The 22,943-nt window shown below is 41.7% G+C and overlaps 1 protein-coding gene across 14 annotated transcripts in view; it reads right to left on the bottom strand.

Moving 5' to 3' along the window:
• Window positions 1-1,966: 1,966 nt before the first annotated feature.
• Window positions 1,967-22,943, bottom strand: part of DOCK10 (dedicator of cytokinesis 10) — a 215,165-nt gene continuing 194,188 nt past the window's right edge. For 10 of the 14 annotated variants that reach the window (XM_082221655.1, XM_082221651.1, XM_082221659.1 and 7 more), the window contains 12 exons: window positions 22,865-22,922; window positions 22,445-22,543; window positions 20,510-20,616; window positions 17,789-17,911; window positions 16,628-16,741; window positions 11,575-11,721; window positions 9,853-10,063; window positions 6,724-6,914; window positions 5,709-5,809; window positions 5,296-5,434; window positions 4,020-4,095; window positions 1,967-2,588 (listed from right to left, as the gene is read on the bottom strand). In XM_082221655.1, the coding sequence (XP_082077781.1) occupies window positions 2,521-2,588; window positions 4,020-4,095; window positions 5,296-5,434; window positions 5,709-5,809; window positions 6,724-6,914; window positions 9,853-10,063; window positions 11,575-11,721; window positions 16,628-16,741; window positions 17,789-17,911; window positions 20,510-20,616; window positions 22,445-22,543; window positions 22,865-22,922 (1,434 nt within the window). In that variant the 3' untranslated portion in view covers window positions 1,967-2,520. The remainder of the gene's footprint in view (window positions 2,589-4,019; window positions 4,096-5,295; window positions 5,435-5,708; window positions 5,810-6,723; window positions 6,915-9,852; window positions 10,064-11,574; window positions 11,722-16,627; window positions 16,742-17,788; window positions 17,912-20,509; window positions 20,617-22,444; window positions 22,544-22,864; window positions 22,923-22,943) is intronic. The other 4 variants (XM_082221658.1, XM_082221663.1, XM_082221656.1 and 1 more) reach the window with 2 other exon arrangements.

The following is a 22,943-nucleotide window of genomic DNA, read 5'->3' as shown; positions in this document are numbered from 1 at the left end:
ACTAGTAACATTGGGCTCAAGGGTCCTGATGATAGCAGGAAAAGTGATGTGCTCAGGTAACAGAATATAGGGCCAAAAAAATGTCCCAATTAGGTCCCCCTTGCCTCTATCCAGAGAATGGAAAAACACTACTGGCTCTTCCTGATCACTGTTATCAACCTTCAGAAAGAAGCACTTTCAACAACATACAGAGGCATTTTCTTGTTATATTTTCCTCAGCAATGCAGGAATTGCAACTCCTAGAAGATCGCCGTGTAACTAAAAAGTTACTTTAAGACACTGCGTTTTTGTTAACAACCCTGTGATTTTAGTGGTTTTTAATTTTCCCAGTGCTGAATATGAAAGGCAGAGCTGTCCTCACCAACATGAAGATTAGATCCACATTCCTTCCATTTGGTTATGTGGCTGAAGCTGATAATGAGACGCAGGCTGATTTTCATTACAAGCAAGCACTTCACTCAACAGTGTGTATTATAGAGGTGACAGACGGAACAATTATCTACACACAAGCTAATGCTATCACTATATAAATGAGAAAAGGGAACTGGAGCAGTATAGTGTATTATGAGTAAGCAACCCCCCCCCCCGTATTACAAGTTATCTCCCATGAATGTGAGTAAAATACACAAATAAGTGCAAAAGTTGATAATAGAGGGGGTAAAGGATAATATTTAAGAACGATGAAATTTTACCCTTTTCCTCTATTATCAAAACTGCCTTGATTTATATATTTGCAGACTGTCCGAGTCAGCAAAATTGTTGTGTTCTAATGAGAAAAGTAACCAGCGGCAACTCACAAAGTGATGGGACTGCTTCTCTGGTTTGAGCAGGATGGAGGATCACCGTTCACTCCATTTCTTCACCCCCCCCATGTCTTTCACTCACTCAACACATCTTGCTTGATCTCCATTATGTACTGCTCTCTACAGTCGTACACACCCTCACTTATTTTTCCCTCTGTGTACATGGACACACACATATCACCCAACTTTTTCACATACTGAGCTACACATCCCATTCTTTACCTTCATAAATGCACCTACCAATCCATCAACACACACACACACACACACACACACACACACACACACACACACAGCTCATACCCCAGTTGCACACAAATACCCAACACAACCAGGAAGGGTACCACAAGCCCTTTTAAATCACAGCAACTTCATCCAACTTTGAAAGATAATCACCATTCTAAATCAACTTCATCTCAGCAAGGGCTAGGAAGGTGTCAGCAACATTCAAAGGACTATCCCACAAGGGAACCTCATTTGCATCTCAACAATCCCAGCTCCTCACCTTTAAAGGCAGGCAAAGTCTTCAAGCACAGTTTGGACAACTTCTAGCTCTGAAATTCCTGCATTGAGAGAAGGCTGGGCAGGAAGATCTACAACAGAGATGTTGTTGGACTCCAACACTCTCAAGGAGGCTCACCCAATAACAATGTAAAATCACATGTAACCCTCAAGCAAACCACCCTGGGCTTCTTGGAGGAGGGGCCAGATAAAAATGTGATAGATCAGAGATACATCAACCCCATCAACCCCAGCCGGCAAGGAAATCCAGCAACCGTGTTTGGTTCTCCACTCCTGTGACAGGCAGAATTGTGTGTGAATGTACCTTAAGTCTATAATGCCAGAGTGGGAGGTGATTAATACCTCCTGAGCCCAGCTGAGCCTGTAATCTGCTGGATGAGCTGGAGATCTGCTGCACCTTAAACAGCTCATCCCAATGGATCTTACCATAGGATTGCCCCTCAATGAAGGACTTTTTAGGCAGGGGAGAAAGGAGAATACAGTAGGCAGGGAAAGGTGAATGAAACTGAGTACATGGAACCCTGAACCAAAGCACTGCACACTGAAACACTCCTGTTGCAGGACCCAACTTGTATGGTGCATTCCCAATGGACATTGCAACATGCCGATGAATTCCCGTATCACAAAGAAATAATTATCAGTAATTTTTTACACATAGACAAATATTTTAATATAATTGTATCTGAAACGTTATCCACATTTTTAGTAATTATTAACTAAAAACTTTGTAAAAATGACATATTTTACACATCTTCTATTTACAATCGCAATATTCTTAAAGGTTATAAAACATCCACTTTTGACTTTTAAAATATATGTATACTAGGACTTGTATTAGATTATATTATCATTTACAGCAAGCGTAAGGCTTGTTGAGAAACCAAACTTTCAATGGAAATATCACATTCAGTCTGTTTAATAAAGGCTGAACCATAATAAAGAAAACCATAGGAAATGTGCAAATATCAGGAAAGGCAAGAACATTAAAAGTATCAAACTTACAATTAAAAAAACCAAAACACTGAAAATGTTCAATAAATTAAAACAATGCACCGCGTTTCATTTTCGTGGGATCCATCATGATTTTGCTTATTCAGAATAATCCCAGTTTTCTAGCAATCCGTCGCAAGTCAATTTCAGCGATCAAATGTCAGCACTGGAGGCAATCAGTGGCCCAGGTGGACCTGTGATTGTTCTACTGATTGCATGGGAATAAGTTGGTTCCACTCCTTGCTGCTTTGCCGAATCCTCCTTGTACGTGATCTTTTAAAGAACAAGTTTTAAAAAAAGACTTATGAGATGCAGAAAAACTGGCAGAAATCAATACAATTGTACTATATTAAACACAGTTGTTCTAAAATATATCTTTCCAAGGATCGTACTGGATGGCAGTTACTGCCATATGAAAGGGAAGGCAACTATGGGTCCTTTTGCCACCTTGCTCATTCCTCCCCCAGCCCCCTTCCGGAATCCTATAAGGCGGAATGTTCCCTGAATTAGAAGAAATAAACAACAACAACAACAACAACAATTTTTATTTATACCCCGCCCTCCCCAGCCAAGGCTGGGCTCAGAGCGGCTATAAATAGAAATAAAAATAGAAAGCGGAAAGCAAAACACACTAACCCCCCCCCCCAAAAAAAACCCTGCCCTGATTTCAACTTTTGCTTCTTCTGTCTTTGTGACATCACCATGCTGCTTCTATTACAGAGAGAGGTTCAAGGTTCTTATATTAATTTACAAAGCCCTGAACAACTTAGGTCCAGGGTATCTTCAGGCGATGTCTGAACACTTCCTTATATCCCAGCTCCATCACTGAGATGGAGCCTTGTTGGTCATTTCCCAAATTGGTGATGCTCATTTGACAACAAGAAGAAACCAGTCCAGCATTGTGGAATACTCTGCCAATAGAGATTCAGCAGGTGCCTTTTGTACTACCCTTTAAATGCCTACTGGAAACTTCTCTATTCTGCCAGGCCTATGTGGGCAATTAAGAAAATAACTTTCCACATTGGTTTATTGATGTCTGGGTTTTTAAATATTTTTTTGTTGCAGGTTTTATGTATCATTGCTGTAAAAAACGTGGACATTTTTCTTTTTGTGATATAACAGTATAACAATAACAATAATAAAAAACATGACTGCTGTGGCACTTCTATATCTCAAAACATGTATATGAATCTGGTTTGCTGTGATTACAGGTAGCATTTACCGAGTGAGGTAAAAATAATAGTGTTTGTGTGGCACAAATGTTCGAAAGAAATATTAATTCAAGTGAGAAGTGTGTGTATTAAAAAATGAACATACGAAATGGGCCTCAGTTATAAGTCCGCAAAGGCCTAAACAAGAGTACACTGTATCCTATCCTTACGTTTCTCTCTGATCCCATATTATGTCCTAAGCTCTTTAAAGGAAATGGTGACTCATGCCCATTCCCAGTGCTATTTTTCTAGAAAAAGTGGTGCCGGAACTCACCACAAACTTCCCCCTTATTCTCTTATATCAATTCATCCATCTGAGAGGTGCCGGAGCTGAGCTCTGGCTGAAAAAAGCCTTGCCCATTCCTATGCTACAAGAATCGAAACAGAGATGATGTCCTAAGTAGACATTAAAAGTCGGGCTACACAGAAGACTAGCCAAGTGAGGATGTATGACAGTAAAGGAGCATGTAGACATAAAGAAAACCAAACATACCACTTTTGGCTATAGTATTGAGGGAAATGTTAGACAGTGAGGCAGAGAAGTTGTATAAGCAGTGACCATGACAGAGCTGTCAGGAAAAAGAGAGAGATATATTGATGAAGATGCTACTGCCATGGAAGGCACAAACAATGTGACAATGAGCAACGCAATGAGCAACCCCCAAAGCCCAGGCGAGAAAATGCAGTTAAGGGCTATTTGTGGTCGAGACACACACGTTATACTTGGATGCGGTAAAATTACAACAGGAGAGTTGACCTTTTTGGTTTGCATGGTTAATATATGTGCTGGGGTGGTGAAAGCTGAGATCTACCAAGCAAGCTTAAAGGGGTAACCCTATACCCAAGCATCTCCCGTGGCTGTCTGCTCACTCAGGTGCTCTGGGAGGGCAGGGCTCTTGGGGTGTGCAAGTGGGAGAGGTGCCACTGCCAAGGTGTATGAGGCAGTCAGTTGGCTCAGGCCTCCTCAGGTGCAACCCAATGGGGCTGGCATAATGGGCAGAACAGCAGGAAGGTGATGGGTGATATAACTGAGGATGCTGTACCTGAATGGGGGTGGGCTCCCCTCCTTTTCCAGTGCAGATTTGAACCTGGAGCCTCCTGTGAGACCTGAGATGTGCCAGCAGGCTAGGGTTCTTCCTGCAGGCCGTACTGACTGATGGGACAGAGATGTGTTGCTAGGGCATAAGGAAAAATCTAACAGACAACATGGTGGGCTGCATTTCTTTTCCTGATCAGTGTTGATCTTACTTGAATCCTAGTGAGACGTAAGGAAAAGGCAGGGGGGTGCATGTCTGGGGCCTGGAGGTTAAGATCACAAGAAGAGCCTGGTGGATCAGGCCCATGGCCCATCGAGTCCAGCATCCTGTTCTCACAGTGGCCAACCAGATGGCTGTGGGGAAGCTCTCAAGAAGGACCTGAGCACCAGAGCCCTCTCTCCTCCTGTGGTTTCCAGCAAGTGGTATTCAGAAGTATTACTTCTGACCGTAGAGGCAGAGCATCACCACTGGTAGGGCTAGGCTTTGTAGGATGAGGATGAGGAGTGGAGATGGGGGTGTCTGCAGCCAGGAATTGCTCTCCAAGTGAAGGAAGTTTGGGAGTTGGAAGACCTGTCCCTTCCGTTCCAGCTGGACTTCCAACCCCCCATTCCCCAGGTTCTTCTCCAAACCAGGCTCAGGCTGCCTCCTGTAACATCTCTAATGCCGTAGGAATACGAGAAATAAAATAGGTCCAAGCCATCAGCCACAAGGAGATGAAACAGAATCGCCAACCTGCTCATTCATAACTTCGGAGAGCTCGCTGAGCATATCCTTGTAATGAGATTTCATTTCTTCCTGGTATTCCAGCTGGTCCTCCTTAATCAGCCGCTCATTAACTTCCAGAGCTTGTCCGCATGCGTCTGCAAACTGCCTGCATAGCACAGGAAACGCCACATTTTTAATATCTAGGCAATGCAAAACAGTATTCTTCTCTCATTACGGATTTAAACAGTGATGGAGACAGGCGCAACTGAACTTCAAGGGATTTCTCTCTCTGTGTATGAACAGAAGAATGCGGTTCTGTGTTTGCCGCCTGGTGCTTTGTCAGGATTTGGTTAACGTTAAGTCAAATAGCTTTAGTTCCATTTGCGGAACATTTCTTAAAGGAGCGATTGCCTTGCTGTCTCTGGAATGGAAAAGCTTACCTGAAGATTTCCTTCAAAAGTTTAACTTGGTTGTCTGGGTACTTCTTCGCATTTGTTTCCTCAAGGAAAGCTCGCGCATAAGCCATTGGTCCTGCATTTACCTGAAAGATAAAACATGCTGCTTTTTAACAAGGAAGGGCAAAGCTGGAGAAAGTCCTATGCTATCTTGTGAGGATCTGCCATTTCTTTTCATTTATTCAACAGGATTTCTGTTCTACTTAATTGTCCACACCTTTAAGCCTGGGGACGGACGGATGGACTTGGCTCTCAGGCCTCCCCATGTGCCCTGCCAGGCTGTTTTTGGGAAGCCATGCCTGTCCACTTTACACCTGACTTCATACATGACATCAGGTGTGGGGCGGGATGGCAAAGGAACAGTCAGGAGCTTAAAAGTTTTTCTAAATCCTGTTCTGTTACCTAGTATGAATCCAAATTGCACTTGAGGTAGTTGAAATTATCAGCCTCAGGCTTAAAAACAGTTTGCTTAAACAGCAACGCAATGCAAGGTCTAGAATAAGAATCCTGGTAGGAATTTGAATAACTCCCTATAGGTCTCAAGCTTCTCTCTTTCTCTTTTTCTTTTCTTTATTTCTATTGTTTTTTCTCTCTTCTTTGTTTATTTCTAATTTTACTGTATTATGGAAAATTTTTAATAAAAGCTTTTACATAAAAAGGGATGCCCTGTGTTTGTCCATTTCCAGCTGCTATAGTGCAAAACATTTTATTATAATTTTTTTTAAAAAAGGTAACAATTAATCTACTTGCTTGTAACCTATAGGGGACATTGTGGTTTTATCCTTATAATATTTTTATGCACACTGCAGTCTTCAAGAGGTGAGAGATTTTTGGGTTGTCGGCACATACTTCAGGTTTAGATTGTGGTAGCTTTTGATTATGAGTAATAAAGTCCATAACAGAATAACGACAAAAAAGTGGAGATTTTGTTCCTTTTGATTACGCGTAATATGAAATGTTGAAATCCTTAAGCCTCAATGAAGGACCAAGCCATATTTACCTTAACACTGACACTTCCTTGTAGTTTCAATTGTAGCCTAATCATATCTACTTCCTCCATTGTGCAAAGCTGATTGAGTTCCAAAATCTTCTTAGACATCTCATCAATGGCTACTTCAATGGGGTTCAGCTCTGTGCTTGTTTGGCTTATGACCTGTATTCTTTTCTTCACATAAGGGAATAAATGGCTGGCTGCATGCAAACACAAGAGGGCACGTTTAAGGAAAATTCCCCTTCTCCTGCAGTCAAGGCATTAATCTCACATATTCACAATTAAAATGCAGCCATCATTCATGCAGTGCTTATGTAATAAATCGATTTACTGGACTTTCAATATTTTTTTAAAAAAATCTGAATGCTGATGAACACACTACACAAACTGAATCACTACACAACAGAATTTATTCTCAGAGTAAAAGAACGACATCATTCCTATTATAAAATCTAGCACTTTATTTTTAATTTATTGTCCAGTAAATTAGGAGATGGGCAAATAATAAGATTAATAAATTTATTATACCCCTCCCATCTGACTGGGTTGTCCCAGCCACTCTGAACAGCTACCAACAGAAATAGAGAGGGACAGGAAAAAAATAACAACAAAAACATCAAGCATTAAAAACTTCTCCAAAAATGGTGGGATGGAATTCAATGTCATGCTCTTTCATTCGCTACATCTGCATAAACTGTGTAGCTTGCCAGATTGAACTGCCCCTCCTTCCTTTTCAGAGGGTTCTCCAGACTCCCCCAAGCTAAGCTCAGGGGGGCATGGGGGGAGGAGGCCCTGTTGCACAAATGGAAGTCCTTGCACAGGGCTTCTACTGATGGGGATGCTTAGAGGAAATCTGTCCAGCATGATTAACTCTAAAGAAGCTTCAGTAGAAACAGCAGCCTTACCAAAAAGGAATAGTTTTTGATCCAGGCTATGTTAATCAGTGGGTGGCGCTGTGGTCTAAACCACAGAGCCTAGAGATTGCTGATCAGAAGGTTGGCAGTTCGAATCCCTGCGACGGGGTGAGCTTCCGTTGCCTAGTCCCTGCTCCTGTCAACCTAGCAGTTTGTTTTTTTTTTTGTTTTTTTATAATAATTTTTATTACATTTTTCCAAATTACAGAAAGAACAGAAGGAAAAGCAGAATAGAAGAAAAAAAGAAAAAAGAACAGAAAATCACATCCATTTCAACAGCTTATTTCAAATTTCCATCGGACCTCCCCACATCTCCCGCACAATGCATTCTTGATAATAAAGTCATCAGCAAATTATGCCCTTATTTCGTGTGTTTCTTTATATTTTCAGTTGCAATTTAAGTTTAAATCTCTTATTCTCCATTTACTCTAAAAATATAACATGATATCATTTTTACCCATTTAAACTTTGATTCTTTCACAAATGTTATCAATTTCATAGATAATTAAATTTCATTGCTGGGGCTAACGTTCCAAATCATACGACGTCTTATGTTTCATACAGCTTATAATACTTTTGCAAATAGTCTTTAAATTTTTTCCAGTCCTCCTCCATTGCCTCTTCTCCCAAGTCTCGGATTCTTGCAGTCATCTCAGCCAGTTCCATGTAGTTCATCAATTGCGTCTGCCACTCCTCCAGTGTGGGCAAATCTTGGGTCTTCCAATGCTTGGCGATAAGAATTCTTGCTGCAGTTGTAGCATACATAAAAAAGGTTCTATCCTTTTTTAACACCTTCTGGCCGACAATGCCCAGAAGGAAGGCCTCTGGTTTCTTGGGAAAGGTGTACTTAAACACCTTTTTTAACTCGTTATAGATCATTTCCCAAAAGGCCTTCAATCTTGGACAAGTCCACCAGAGGTGAAAGAATGTCCCTTCAGCCTCCTTGCATTTCCAACATTTATTATCAGACAAATGGTATATCTTAGCGAGCTTGACTGGGGTCATGTACCACCTGTGTACCATTTTCATAATGTTTTCTTTCAAGGCATTACATGCCGTAAACTTCATACCGGTGGTCCATAACCTTTCCCAGTCCTCAGACATAATATTGTAACCAATGTCTTGAGCCCATTTTATCATGGCTGATTTAACTGTCTCATCCTGAGTGTTCCATTTAAGCAGCAAGTTGTACATTCTCGATATTACCTTGGTCTTTGGTTCTAACAACTCTGTCTCAAGTTTCGATTTTTCCACCTGGAATCCTATTTTTTTATCTAGCTTAAAAACCTCATTAATTTGGGCATAATGTAGCCAATTTTGCACCTCAACCTAGCAGTTTGAAAGCATGTCAAAATGCAAGTAGATAAATAGGTACCACTCCAGCGAGAAGGTAAACAGTGTTTCCGTGCGCTGCTCTGGGTCGCCAGAAGCAGCTTAGTCATGCTTGCCACATGACCCAGAAGCTGTACGCTGGCTCCCTCGGCCAGTAAAGTGAGATGAGCGCCGCAACCCCAGAGTCGTCTGCAACTAGACTTAACGGTCCGGGGTCCCTTTACCTTTATGTTAATCACTTTAGGCTACTATCTTATGCCCACTTAACTGGGAGTAAGTCCCATGGAACGTGATGGGAATTTTGAGTAGACACATACAGGAAATCAGTGGGACAAAACTGATCACAGCTAGCTCAGTGGGAGTTCAACAGGACTAAAGAGTGTCCAGCCCAACTTGGATGGCAAAATAGCATCTTTCCACCTTTGCTCAATTTGCAGAAACCTCTCTGTATCTGCTTGCTAACATACTATGGGTTGTTTCTTTCTTTGTTTGCAGTGCTGAGAATGTGGACTAGCTTTCACTTTTGTTTCGGTGGGCATGTCCAAGATATGGCCTCTCTGCTCCCCCCCCCCTGAAATAGTTGTTTATTTTTATTTTTTTAAATACATGGATTATTTAATATGCATTTTATAGGCTTTGTGTATTGAAGTTCTAAGGTACAGTACTACAGTTGATATAGGAAAATGAGATCCAGATTGCAGGAACAAATAAGGTTTGCTGAACCAATAACTCACACAATTGAAGAACTTTGGTCCTGGGGGGAAAAAAGGTTATGTGCCAAATGTCCTAAAAACAAAGATTCCCTCCTAAAACTATGCATTCCTGAGCGCAACCTTTGGCAGCTCCACAACAAGCCTCCCTTGTGCCCTAAATAATGCAACAACCATCATACTTGTCAGAATGGTCCTTCTCTTGCATTGCTCTTCCACCCCTCCGTGTTTCTTCCCTGACAACGTGAAGGGCGTTTCAAACACAAAGCGATTGATGTTGTGATGCATTTCAAAGTCAGTCTTCCGCCCCTCGGCTTCTTTCTCTTCAAAGAAGGGTGTGACGTATGTCACTTGGATGTAAGCGTATTTCGGATCTAAGTCTTTGGGGTTAACCTGGACAGGCACGGCAAATGAAATGAAACAGCTGAGATCAGAATGGGGAGTATGACCGAACATTAATTAAAGACAGATATAGCAACGAATGGCTCGGTAGTGGGGATGGGCGGTGGCGGGGGGAGGCGCAAACAACCCCATCCTCTTTCTTTTAATGGCATGGCAAGGAAGATCAGAGTCCTTTTTCTATGCATTCTGAAAAGAATGGCAGTGGTTTACATAGCCCTGTGCTCTTTGCAGTCGACAGGGTGCACATGAATTTTGTACTTGGGCATTTCTACTGACTAAAGTGTGTGTGTAGCGGGGAGTGTTCTCATGACAGAAAGTGAAAGGCAACAATCCCTAAGGAAGGCTTTCTTGGTGGCAGTTCCACCATGATTCAACCCTTCACTTGGAAGTTAGACATGCAAACGCCTCCTGCTTGCACTTCGATTTGGTGCGTGAGGTTAAGCTACCCAACGAGTTATTTGTAGAATTGTACATTGTTTTAATTGCTTTCAATATTGTATCTTTATCTTGCAAACTTATGGCTGTAAAGTTTCAACAACGTAATGTTGTAAGCTTATGGTGAACGGCAGGTAATAAATAATAACAGCAGCAACAACAACAGTGTCTGAGGTTGTATGTCTGAGATTATTTTTTAAATATCTAATTTCAAGCACGTCCTTTCAAGTCTTCTGAATGGAAAAGAGTAAGCACGCAAATCAGAGGAAACTCCAAATACAATTCATCCCTAAATCTATATCTTCATCCAGCCTTCCATACCACCTCTGGCAAGCTACTGAGACCAAGTAAACTGCAGCCATGTGGGAGGAAGAGCTCTTTTGAAATATAGGTGCTCATGGATCTCTCATTCTCAGCAATAGCCTAGTGTAGCTCTCCCCAATCTGATGGCCTCCTAATGTTTGTTGGACTACAACTCCCATCATTGGCCAAGCTGGCTGGGGCTGATGGGAGTTGTAGTCCATAAGGTGCCAGCTTGGGAAAGTCTGGCCTAGCAAGTACCAAAAGTGGAAGGGGCACAAGGCCCTGTCCTTCATTGTACAGAAAGATTTTACCAAGTGTTTTCTTATAGTGGGTTGCCTCCAATTAAATCCTACCCACTGAAATGAATGGATAGGAGTAAGTTAGGTCGATTAATTCCAGCTGGTCTACTCTCTGGATGCAACCGCATTTCAATACATTTGGCAATGAACAATAAACTTTCCTTTATTTGCTGGTTAGCGGAATTAGCCCCTGACCTGCTCATATAAGTATTATGAACTACTACATGCTAACAAGGGAACAGCACTGTGATTACTAAGGTGTGCTAGAAATCAACATCCTTTCACGTCCAGAATCTTTGAGGACAATCCATCAGGACTTTTTCCTTTGCAAATCCCAGTGAAATGCTGGGAGCCACATAAGAATGTGTTTCTGCATATATTCCATTTATTTCAGCGGGGCCTGTGCAGCAGAACTTCCAGCTACCTCGTGCTCAGAGTCTCGGCGGCGCTAATTTTTTCCCGTACCTTGTTTGAGTCTTGGATTATTTTCACATTGTCCGCTCCGAACTTATCTGCATAAAGCTTCAGCAATCTCTGGGAGATCTCAGACAGGCCTGTTAATTTGGGCTCTTTGTAGATGTATTCCTTGCCCTCCTCTTCTTCAAAAAAGCCCTATTTAAAATACAAACCAAAATAGTTAAGAAGAAAGTAAGCAAGACAATACTTCCAAGCAATCCACTGTGGATGGAAGGTGTAACATATCTAATTGATAAGGGACAAAAAGCAAACCACACACACCAGCTTATCTGAATGCTGCAGCGTGTGCTTGATGAAGGAATGGAAGGCAAGAAAACCAAACTCTGTATATTAGCACAGGATGAATCTAAGCTTTTTACCAGTGGGACAAAACTCTGATGTGAAATGTGAAAGAAAATCTCTTTGGAGAGCAAACTACTAGTCAGTACAGTATAACAGGGGCACCCGCATTTTGTGGAGACTGCACCACCGTGTGGTGCAATCCAGCAATTGTCACAGGAGATGTGAAATAATCTCACAGCGCCATTAATATATGTTCAACCCACTACTCAGCGAAAAATAAACAGAACAGGGGGGAAAGTCTTCAATTAAAGTAGGACAAAATGCTTTAGAAGCATGTTAGGGGTTAACAGCCAACTCTAAACAGAATTTAGTGGGTGGAAACGCTGACTGGACACAGTAGGATTTGGTTGTGAGTAAACATACACAGGCTTGTGTTGTTAGTCTACTGAAGTTTCTCAAACTTGGGTCTCCAGCTGTTGTTGGACTACAACTCCCATCATCCCTAGCTAGCAGGACCAGTGGTCAGGGATGATGGGAGTTGTAGTAAGTGTGGATAAGCCCTAAGCCTGACTATGTGCTATAGTAATGGAGGGCAAGAACTTGATAGAGGACTGCCATGTTTCTCAAAATGTGAAGTTTTGCAGTAAAACCAGTAACAAAGCCGACTCCGGATATATTCCTATGAAGTGCTGTGCCACTATTGAATCCTTCCTTTGTGCCTCCTCCACATGTTTACAGAATCCTCAAGCTCATCAGGAAGGATCCTGATGTAGGAAGAAAATGTGTTTCCTTTCACCGTTCTTTTTGTGTTGGGGTGACTCATTCACTCTGACTCTCCTGACAGCCAAACATTTGGAGGTGGCAATTAAGAAGTCAGCAGCTCTGTGAAAACTTTACGTTTTCAAAACACTCTTAGGTACACATAATTGCACCTATTTTACAGAACTTGAGTGAAGCATTATTTTTGTCTATTGTTCAGGCTGGCTTATGAATAGTGAAGTCTAACACATAGTTTTTCTGTGAGCCCCAGAAATCCTCATTTAGGAATTTTGTATTTCAGATCTGTGTTTGTGAACCGTAGAATTGGAGTCTTCTGTGGGTTTTTCATCAAATGCATTCTTGCCAAGAAAGAGCTGGTTACATAGAAATACTAATGTCTGTACATACATGAGTACTAAATAAGTCATATGATAGCAGTTCTGCTTCTTTTTAAAAGAGTCATTGTTGACCAAGAAGCTTTCTCATAAGGTATTACTAAACAACATGTTTTAAACCTGTGAAATTTCTGCAGTTTTCTGGGAAGATTTACTTTTTTCAGTTTCTTAGGTTTAGCTCTCTCGATGTTTTTGAACTGTACTGTGAAGTTGAGTATGTTTGGACACCAACATTTCAGTATAAACTGTTGGCTTGATAAGCATAATGAGCAGCCACTAATATATAATATTGCCAGGGAAAGAGAACCTGCAAGTTCACAATCACCATGGCGATAAGGTGTTGATGCTAACTCAAAGAAAGTATTTCAAAGCCTCAAATAATTTTGAAATAAACACCTTCAAAATCAGGAGCACGGAACCTGTGGTCCTCCAGATGTTGTTGAATTTCACCTTCCACAATCTCTGATCACTGGTTGGTGGGAGATGATGGGAGCTGGAAGTCCAACAACATCTGGGGGGCAGCAGATTCCCATCCTTGCTTTAGGTGAACAGAACTGCTACAACAGCCAAGCAGATGAAGATCTCCTTGCCACTCGATAAATGGGTGCACTGAAATATTTAATGCGTAGAAAGATGCTACAATAGATTTTCCATACATGAACACAACTTTAAAGTCCACTCTTCCTTTATTATTTTTTGTCTTTTTCACATTGCCCTCCCTTTCATAAATCAAAGCTGCAGATTGAGCAAAAATTAAAAATGACAACTGGCTGGTTCTTTGGCTTTTACACCTGAAACCAGAAAAGCAAGGGCCAAAGTCATTCCCTGGCCATTCCCAGTTTTTTGCACTGGGTTTTGCCCTTGTGATCCCCCCTGAACAGCTTGTTTCCAGCCACATAAGAATGTTTTATTTCAAGTCTGGCAACTGCGACAGGGTCCGGAAAAAGGTTGTAACAGCAGCCCATTTATTTTTGTTTTTGTTTCATTATAGAAAATGCTAATAAATATATATTAAAAAAAAAAAACAGCAGCCCATTGATGATTACAGAAAAACCTCTCGTAGTCCTTTCTGCCTCATAACCATTTATTTATTGCCTCCTCCTCCTCTTACTTGCCAAAATGGCTCTTAATCAGTTGGGATACAGCAAGGGATAGCCTTGAGGCTTGTATTACAGTCTCTTTTTTTCAAGCCTGCCCTGAGTTACATCACCTGGGCTCCACTAAAAGTAAGTTTAATAGAAGCATCTGCCTCCTTGAGAGAGGGGGCAATTCTGAGGGTTTTCCTTGTGCCAAATGAGTGAGCAGGTGAGACTGGAGTTAAGCACAGGACTTGCATCCAGGAGAGCCTGTGGTTGGCTGTCCACATTGCCAGCCACATGGGCTATTCTGCCTATCTGCCGGGATGTCCCCTGGAATGCAAAGGCTTCCTTGTTCATCTCTTGGTCAGGTAGATGAGGTATAGATTGGCCCTGGAACAGCGGTGTAGCTCCTCCTAGACATGCCTGTTTTCCCTCTCCATCTTCCCTCTTGATTTGCTTTCTGTTTTAGCCCTGATCTCTCACCCCTGACCCCGGCCTTATGTGCTTCCTACAAGGTATCTCTGGATTCTGGTTTTGAAGGTCCCAGCTGACTGGGGCTACCTCCTCCCTTACTGGTTGATCACTGGAGGCCCAAGGTTCTCTTCCACCACCCTGGCTTCTCCTAGAGACTCTTAGTGGTGTCCCCATTTCTGTCATTTCAGTGCAGCCTCCTCTCTCTTTCCTCTCATCTTGTTGGCAGGCAGGGGCCAAATGCAACCTTCTCCATTTGGTTCTCAGGACTTTCCCCAGGTCACAGCCACTCTTTCCAGGACACTTTTCCCACCAGCCATGCTTTGCACCTCTAGCTTGGCTGGACTACGCCCTTCAATTTTGAATACACTCCAGATATGCAAACAACCAACAGCATCTAGAGGGCCAGAGGCACCCTATTTTTGGTCTGCAGTTATATTCTGGAAGGTTTCTGGCCTCTTGAGCATTTATTTGAGGAGCTGCGCAGAGATAGGTATCTAAGTTGGGCAATAAACCCAACAATTCATGGCAACAATGCCATGCGTGCACAAGACCCTGAAATAGTTTCACTGTGGGTGGGGATGGAGATAACTATAAATACCTTCTTAGCTCTGCAAATACATAACTGGCAAATCTGCTTGCAGTGGACATTTCAGTGAAAAGGAGACATGGCCTGAACCTGTTTCCTCTGGACAGAGGAACAGGATTAAGCCTCAAGTATGTAAACAGCAAAGAAACAGCTGTAATTTCAGAAAGCAGAGCAAAAGAATTAGTTTTGCAAGATGCGACATGGCATATAAATGAGTAAAAGCAATGTCATTTCACCTCTCACATTGAATGCTAAAGCACTTGAAGTTAGGGTTAACTCATACAGGGAAGACAATGAGTAAGAAGAATTAAAGAAAAAGCATGCAAAAGAATAGACAACTTACCACAGCCTTGAATAAGACCAAGAGAAGAAAAGAGCAAATTTCTGCATTAAAACCTAATTAGCAGACAGAATGATTCAGATCAATCTGTTCTTTACACACCTCCTCTTTTCATTAGATTAGGGGGAATTGTTTGCCTGGAGAGCACTCTCTCAGAGAGCATGCTTAGTCCCCTGACCCAACTGGTGCATAGCAGAGGCAAGCATAAGCACACACTACACCAATACAAGCAGGCAGAAAGAGCACGTGCTCCAAGACTACTCTACACTGTACTGCAGAGAGCATCAGAGGCAAGCTAGAAAGCAAAGCCAGAGAGTCTATGAGAAATACAACTAATGCAGGGATGTGGATTTCAGGCCACATAGGAAAAAAAAAATACATCTTGATGGCTTTAAACTATTTTGCAGTTGTAGTAGGGATAATTTTGGATAACATGACAAATGTCAAGTGGCAGGAGGAATCGCCAGAGAATAAAGGTGGTATTTGTATCCCCCTTTCTCTGTTTCCCATTAGAAAATGTGCATATCTCTTTTATCTCTGAGTAAACAATTGAAATGATGAGACTGGCTATTGGGTCCGTTGATGCCACCAAAGTTGAAAGTGATAGACCTGCCGTAATTTTAGACTACCTCCAAGGACTATGAGGTATGTTATGGGATCTCAAATAGGTGAACATGGTTAGTGATCAATCACTTCTGTGTCACCATTCATGGTGCTTCACTGCTGTCATGTTAATTGTATTTGATCCCATGCATGTTTATTTGGAAGCTGAATAGGACTTACACCCCAAGTAAGCATGCATAGGCTTGTATCTAGATGTGCAGGGAAACAGCCAATTTCTTGTGCAAGGCCCCATCAATATTGCTTATGCACTGCCTCAATTAAATATATATTTATATTAAAGACCTGACTTTTGCTCTGGAGATGGTAGCACCGGTTCACTCCATTCTTCAGCAAAGATTTCAGAATTAGATCCTTAATAGTAAGTCAGCTAGCATCATCCTTAAAATCACCCCATAACATCTTGTTTTCTTATTATACTTTCCTTATGAAGAGCATCTGTGGAACTGTCTTTTAGAAATGTATATGGTATCTGTATGTTCGCAAACATGTTGGAGTCACTCACCTGCCCATAAAATGCTACCCGATAGTACCGTCCAAATAAGCGCTTCTCAGAATTCACGACTTCTGCCACTTTCAGATAAGATCTATGGATGTCGTAGTACAACTCTGACAGTCTCTGGAGGTAGAAGAATGAATGAAATAAAAATAGGCTTTTTAAAAAGCGAAAGCACTGATCTTCAATACAACTTTGCACTAAACTTGGGAGCTCCCTGGATCACTGATTTAAGAGGCTTTAGTCTAGCCACATTCGCCATTATAAGCAAAGTGCGTAAGTCCTATGTCAATTATGGGAGTTAATCTTTTCCCACTTGCTCCTTCTGTATATACTCAAAACAAAAGCTGCATTTGAAAAAAAAAAGGTTTCACTAATTGTAATTGTTACATGGATTTATTAATTATTTTCTCTCTCTATGAACCACTTGTATTACAGGACTTCTCAGGAGGCTCCCCACACATGCTTGACTCGACCAATGCCAATTTGGGCTCACTGTACGGGCAAGTGTTTAAATGGAAGAGGGAAGGGAAAGGAGAGTAGGCAAGGAAGGGAAAGGAAGAAAGTTGGGCATATTATTTGTCTTAGTTGGAAAACTTAAATAAAATGTTTTTTTAAAAAAGTGTGCACATTTTGTACTGGGGTGTCAGGATTTCCTTTCACATATAGCTGAATGCATTGAAAGCCACTTCTCTATAGTGCAACGCCATAGCTGGAGGAAGCAGGCTGGACATGGATAACAGAATTACACAGGCAAAGCAAATTGTTGTGTCTTTCTTATGCCATGAACACCCTCTGTCCTGGGTGAGCCAACAGGAGTGCAGAAAGCTTCTGGCACATTGGTTTTTGCTGTGTGCAGAATTGCGAAGAGTCCAACAAACTCAATTCACATTGAGATGGTCTCTCTGAGCCCTGTGCCCTAGGTGGCTGCCTAGTTGTACTGATGATAGTACCAGACTTGAGTGGAAAAACTGTAGCCTAGAAACTGTCCCCTGCATCACCACCATGCCTTTTGTCACTGTGCATAGGCTATACACAAAGTCTTTAGCCACTAGAGGAGGAATAACATGGAAAAAAGAATGAAAAATGAAAGTATGTCCAACTATGCCATGGCATTTTCCATGACTCTTCCCAGAGCAACTGCTAGATCTTATTTTCAGCTTTTCTTACCTTGAAGTCTCTCTGTTTTTCAAACACTGCAATGATTGGCTTGTTAACTTCAGCAATGAGCTCATATCTTTCAGATTTCCACAAAAAGTCAACACACAATTCCAGCTGCGACACAAGGATGTTCTGTAATCGCACAAGTAAAAAGAATGTTAAATCTGTGTCTTAACACTGTTGGTATAGTTGAAGTCAAAGGCCTGGTTTAAGAAATTAGTGAAGCAAGTAACTGAAGCAAACGTCTAAGGACATCTTTGCATCTTACATGCCAAGGCTGCTTGGTTTTGGTAAGTGTGTTAATAGGTGTTGCACCGCAATGTACATGCTCACATGCTGCCACTATCTTTCTTAAGTTGATAGCATGAGGTGACTTATGTGGGCATGTGAATCACTGTATGATCTATGAGCACGTCTACTAAATGCAGGTAGTTTTAGCATAGTAAAGGCATCCAAGAAGCTGCCCTAACTTTAAGCAAAAGTGTGGTGTCATAAGGAACATCAGACACAACTGAAAGACCATCCACACCTGCTAGATTATTTATATTGGTTGCAGATCAAGCACATGAGGATAAAATCCAACAGACTTTTCTGAGCCCCAGAAAGGCTACATAATAATAATAATTTATTATTTATACCCCACCCATCTGGCTGGGCTTCCCCAGCCACTCTGGGCGGCTTCCAAAAGAATATTAAAATACTATAATACATCAAACATTAAAAAGCTTCCTGAAACAGGGCTGCCTTCAGATGTCTTCTAAAAGCCTGGTAGTTGTTGTTCTCTTTGACATCTGGTGGGAGGGCGTTCCACAGGGCGGGCGCCACTACCGAGAAGGCCATCTGCCTGGTTCCCTGTAACTTGGCTTCTCGCAGTGAGGGAACTGCCAGAAGGCCCTCGGTGCTGGACCTCAGTGTCCGGGTAGAACGATGGGGGTGGAGACGCTCCTTCAGATATACTGGACCAAGGCCATTTAGGGCTTTAAAGGTCAGCACCAACACTTTGAATTGTGCTCGGAAACGTACTGGGAGCCAATGTAGGTCTTTCAAGACTGGTGTTATGTGGTCTCTGTGGCCGCTTCCAGTCACCAGTCTAGCTGCCGCGTTCTGGAGTAGTTGTAGTTTCTGGGTCACCTTCAAAGGTAGCCCCACGTAGGGCGCATTGCAGTAATCCAAGTGGGAGATAACCAGAGCATGCACCACTCTGGCGAGGCAGTCTGCAGGCAGATAGGGTCTCAGCCTGCGTACCAGATGGAGCTGGTAAACAGCTGCCCTGGATACAGATTTGACCTGTGCCTCCATGGACAGCTGTGAGTCCAAAATGACTCCCAGGCTGCGCACCTGGTCCTTCAGGGGCACAGTTACCCCATTCAGGACCAGGGAATCCTCCACACCTGCCCGCCTCCTGTCCCCCCAAAACAGTACTTCTGTCTTGTCAGGATTCAACCTCAATCTGTTAGCTGCCATCCAACCTCCAACCGCCTCCAGGCACTCACACAGGACCTTCACTGCCTTCACTGGTTCACATGCATGATCAGCTATCAAACACATTGATATAACTAGCTCCAATTCTCCTGCTTTCAGATATATGGGGTGAAAGGATGCCTCTTCTTCCAAAACTGGATACACCCACTAATTTATTTCAGTGCATGCTTTCTGTGAGCAATAGACGTTTCATTTTGGAGCGTATAGCTTTTGCTCAAGGTATTGTTTTCTTTCATAGAAAGAGAGGGTCCCTCAACATATTGTTCAAAGTTCTGACAATCCCAGCTTCTTAGAAGATTCTTAGAAGATTTCAGTTCCTTGATGGATGATGCAGCAAATAGCACTGATTTCTCTTCCCAGCTTCCCCCTGTGCTAGTAAACATTTCAATAAGACACTGAAAACAGGACTTTGGGTTCGGCAATTATAAGCCTACCCTCTATCGGGGATTTATCTATCAATTAGGATTTTGTCCTAGGCAACCTCCACTGAAGGAAATGGGATGTTCTCACTCTTCCTGGTTATGCCTCAGAGAGCACTGTTGAAATTCTATTTTTGTAGATTGGTTTATTTCTGCTGCTAAATTAGAATTGTAGATATGTAGTACTTGTGCTGTGATGATAGAGAACTGTTGTTTTTTTTTTTTTTACTGTGGCTTGTTTCATACAGCAACAAAAAGTAGTGTGCAAAAGTAAAATGTAGCTGCAATCCTATGTATGGTTTCATTGGTCTAGGTAGGTCACACTGGTTATGTTCATATGTCACAGTAAACCATGGTTTAGCACAACACATATGAGCTGGAAGTAGCCTGAGGCTTACTCTTGTGTTTCACCCTCTCCTCTCCTTCTTGTGTGCTGAGAGGAAATCTTTGGAAGACTTTCTTTCAATTTCCCATAAACATGGTTGGTTATTGCATCTGAACCAGGGATCGTGGATTGCACTAACTATGGTTAGTGTAAACAAGTCAGCTTCATAACCCATATTTTGAAACTGGTTGGTTTTGAAACTAATCAGAACTACTGACAAGCTAAAGTTGATAAGAAACTGACGGCAAAAGCTTTTGTGGTTCTCCTCCTGGCTAGGAGGGCAGGGAAGAGGTGAGTGTGCAGGCCTGAGGCTCACTCGGGCTTATCCCAGCTCATGCATGTCACACTAAACAATGATCTAGCATGACATATGAACATAACCAGTGAGACTTATTTCTGAAAAAGCATGCACAGGATCAGGGTGTAAACATTAGCATTGCTGACCTCATTATATGGTGTATCCTGCATTCCAGAGTCTTCCTTCATAGCTCCTTCTTCTTTAATATTTGGTGTAATGTTGAGGAAAGCTGGCCATCCCATAGAAAACAAGCCTTTTTAAAAAAACAAGAGAAAGAGCCCCATGAATCTATTAATATTACACTCTTAAAAAGAAGAGGATGCTACTATAAAGAATGCTTTAAAAAAATGCTGATCAAAAGGACTTTTTTCAGAGCCCATAGGGCAAGTAGAACAAATGGAAGGCGGTAATTTTGTGATAGGTTATTTATAAATTCCATTCAGTTCATTAACCTATTGGCAAGGCTGAAGTGTTATGATTGGATGATTCAGGCAAATAATATTCTTATTCAAAAAGCATTATTGAGAAACCTCCCAAATAATTGTATTGCTAATATGGCAAGGCATTTCTTTATTTGGACCATTCATAAATAAACAACGCTCCTGGATTCTTTATAAATAAAAAAATGCTGACAGAATCATATGCTTTGTATTTAGTCTGAAGTTATGAAAATATGAATTGCCTCCCCATCATCCAGCCACCTTGCCAAGGTGATTTAGGAAAAGAGCGTAGGGCAAGGTGGTGACAATGAATACTGCTGGCACAGAATCTAGCTTCTTTTGAACATGGCCTGAATCTTGGATTGGCCTGAAACCATTTTGAAAGGTTTTGAGAGAACAAACAGTTGAAATTCACATTTGATCCACTCATTTCAAGACTCAGAACTATCACCATAATATTTGTGAGTGGTCACATTTTCTCCTTTTCTCCCCTAAATTGCTTATGATTTTGATTTTGCCACTAAATATATTTTATTTTGCTTTTGGAAACAGGAAAAAACAACAACACCAGAATGATGTTACATGGATTTTTTTGAACTCTAATGCAGGAAGAATGGAATTTCACTGGGAAGAGCTACCATGTTATTAGGAGTTTTTTTGTTCTATTAATTTCCTCAATTACATGGCAACAGTCCAGTTCTAAGGCAATGGATGCATGCCTCCATCTTAGGACTGGGGGTTTTCCACCCGAGGGAGATGTAGATGTAGCTTGATTTACATGCCTTTTCTTTCTCCCATCCTTATTAGAAAGCAAGGCAAGGGAAATGCAACCCACAAGAGTAATGCAAAATGCAGTCCAAGCATAATCTGAACTGAGATAAACTAAGCAACCTACAACAAGCAGTGAGAATTATCCCACTACTGATCCCCACTTCCTTCTTGGATGCTACTAGATCAGGGATGGAGTGCCTCTGGCCCTCTAGGTGGTTGCCATTTGGCTGCAGTTGATGGGAACTGGAATCCAACATCATCTCCAAGGCCACGTGTTCTCCATCAATGTTCTAGATATTTCTTCTACCAGGACTAAAATCCTTGAAACCACTAGACTAAAGGTGGGGCAAGAGGTAGCTAGAACTACCAGGGTATGGAGGTAGGTGGACTCTACTCCACATACATGGTCATTGGGCACAGGATTGCTGTTGCCCATGGGAAGCTTGCAGAAGTGGCCATGCTGACTTATCATGCCCTGGTGTGTGTTTGTGTGTGTTAGAGTGACCTTTGCAGGCAACCAAATTTCATTTTCTTGTTTATCTTGGTGGGTTTGCTAAGTGATTATTATGCAGGCATACCCCATGCATACCTTAATGTGGAAAGTCAATGACCTGAGAAGTTGTCTTGGAGTAATCCTTATAAGAAAAATGTATACAGCATTGCAGTAAAAGACTTCTTCTAATTCAGTCTTCCAACCAATGACAGAAACAGAGAGAAGACCTGACACCTCCCAATGTCAAAGAATATAAATATGCATCATGATATTCCCTCCCTTTTCAGTTAATCTCTTCTTCTGTTGAATCTCTGCAATCGGTGTGGGTCAAATGTGGTTGTCTATGCCACATAAACAGACGTGGTTAGAACACTCACTTCCTCCAGTATGAGTTGTTAGTAAGACATTACTATCAGAGAGTTCAGCATCTTCCAGGAGCATACGAGAGGTACATATCTTTTCCATTTTCCAGTAACCTACGATAGTGTGAGATGTTATTAGCATTCTGCTATCTGTATGTGTTAATACATGCATACTTAATGATACACACTAAAGAAATGAGATACAAATGTCCCCCTTCCCAAAAGAGATTGAGTTAAGCTTCATTTTCACACCACATGCAAGGTTGTAACCATTGATTTTACTGGTTGTAGTATCTTACATGGGAAACATTTGAGAAGAGTCAAAGCTGCTTAAAGGATAACTACAAAAGGACATGAATTTCATCAGACTGAAATAGGCGGTCACATTTTACTGTTTGCTGCATTGATGCTAGCCTTGGAATAAAGTTATCTTACCCTTTCTTTTCAGGTATTCGGCAATAAGGGCAGCTATATGGATATAGCACATAGCAGCCTGCAACAAGAAATTGTATGC

Source organism: Podarcis vaucheri (assembly GCF_965113315.1).
Source record: "Podarcis vaucheri genome assembly, chromosome: 5".
NCBI classification, from domain to species: domain Eukaryota; kingdom Metazoa; phylum Chordata; class Lepidosauria; order Squamata; family Lacertidae; genus Podarcis; species Podarcis vaucheri.
Note: the sequence above shows the minus strand (reverse complement) of the source record. Positions and strands in the feature narration are given on the sequence as shown.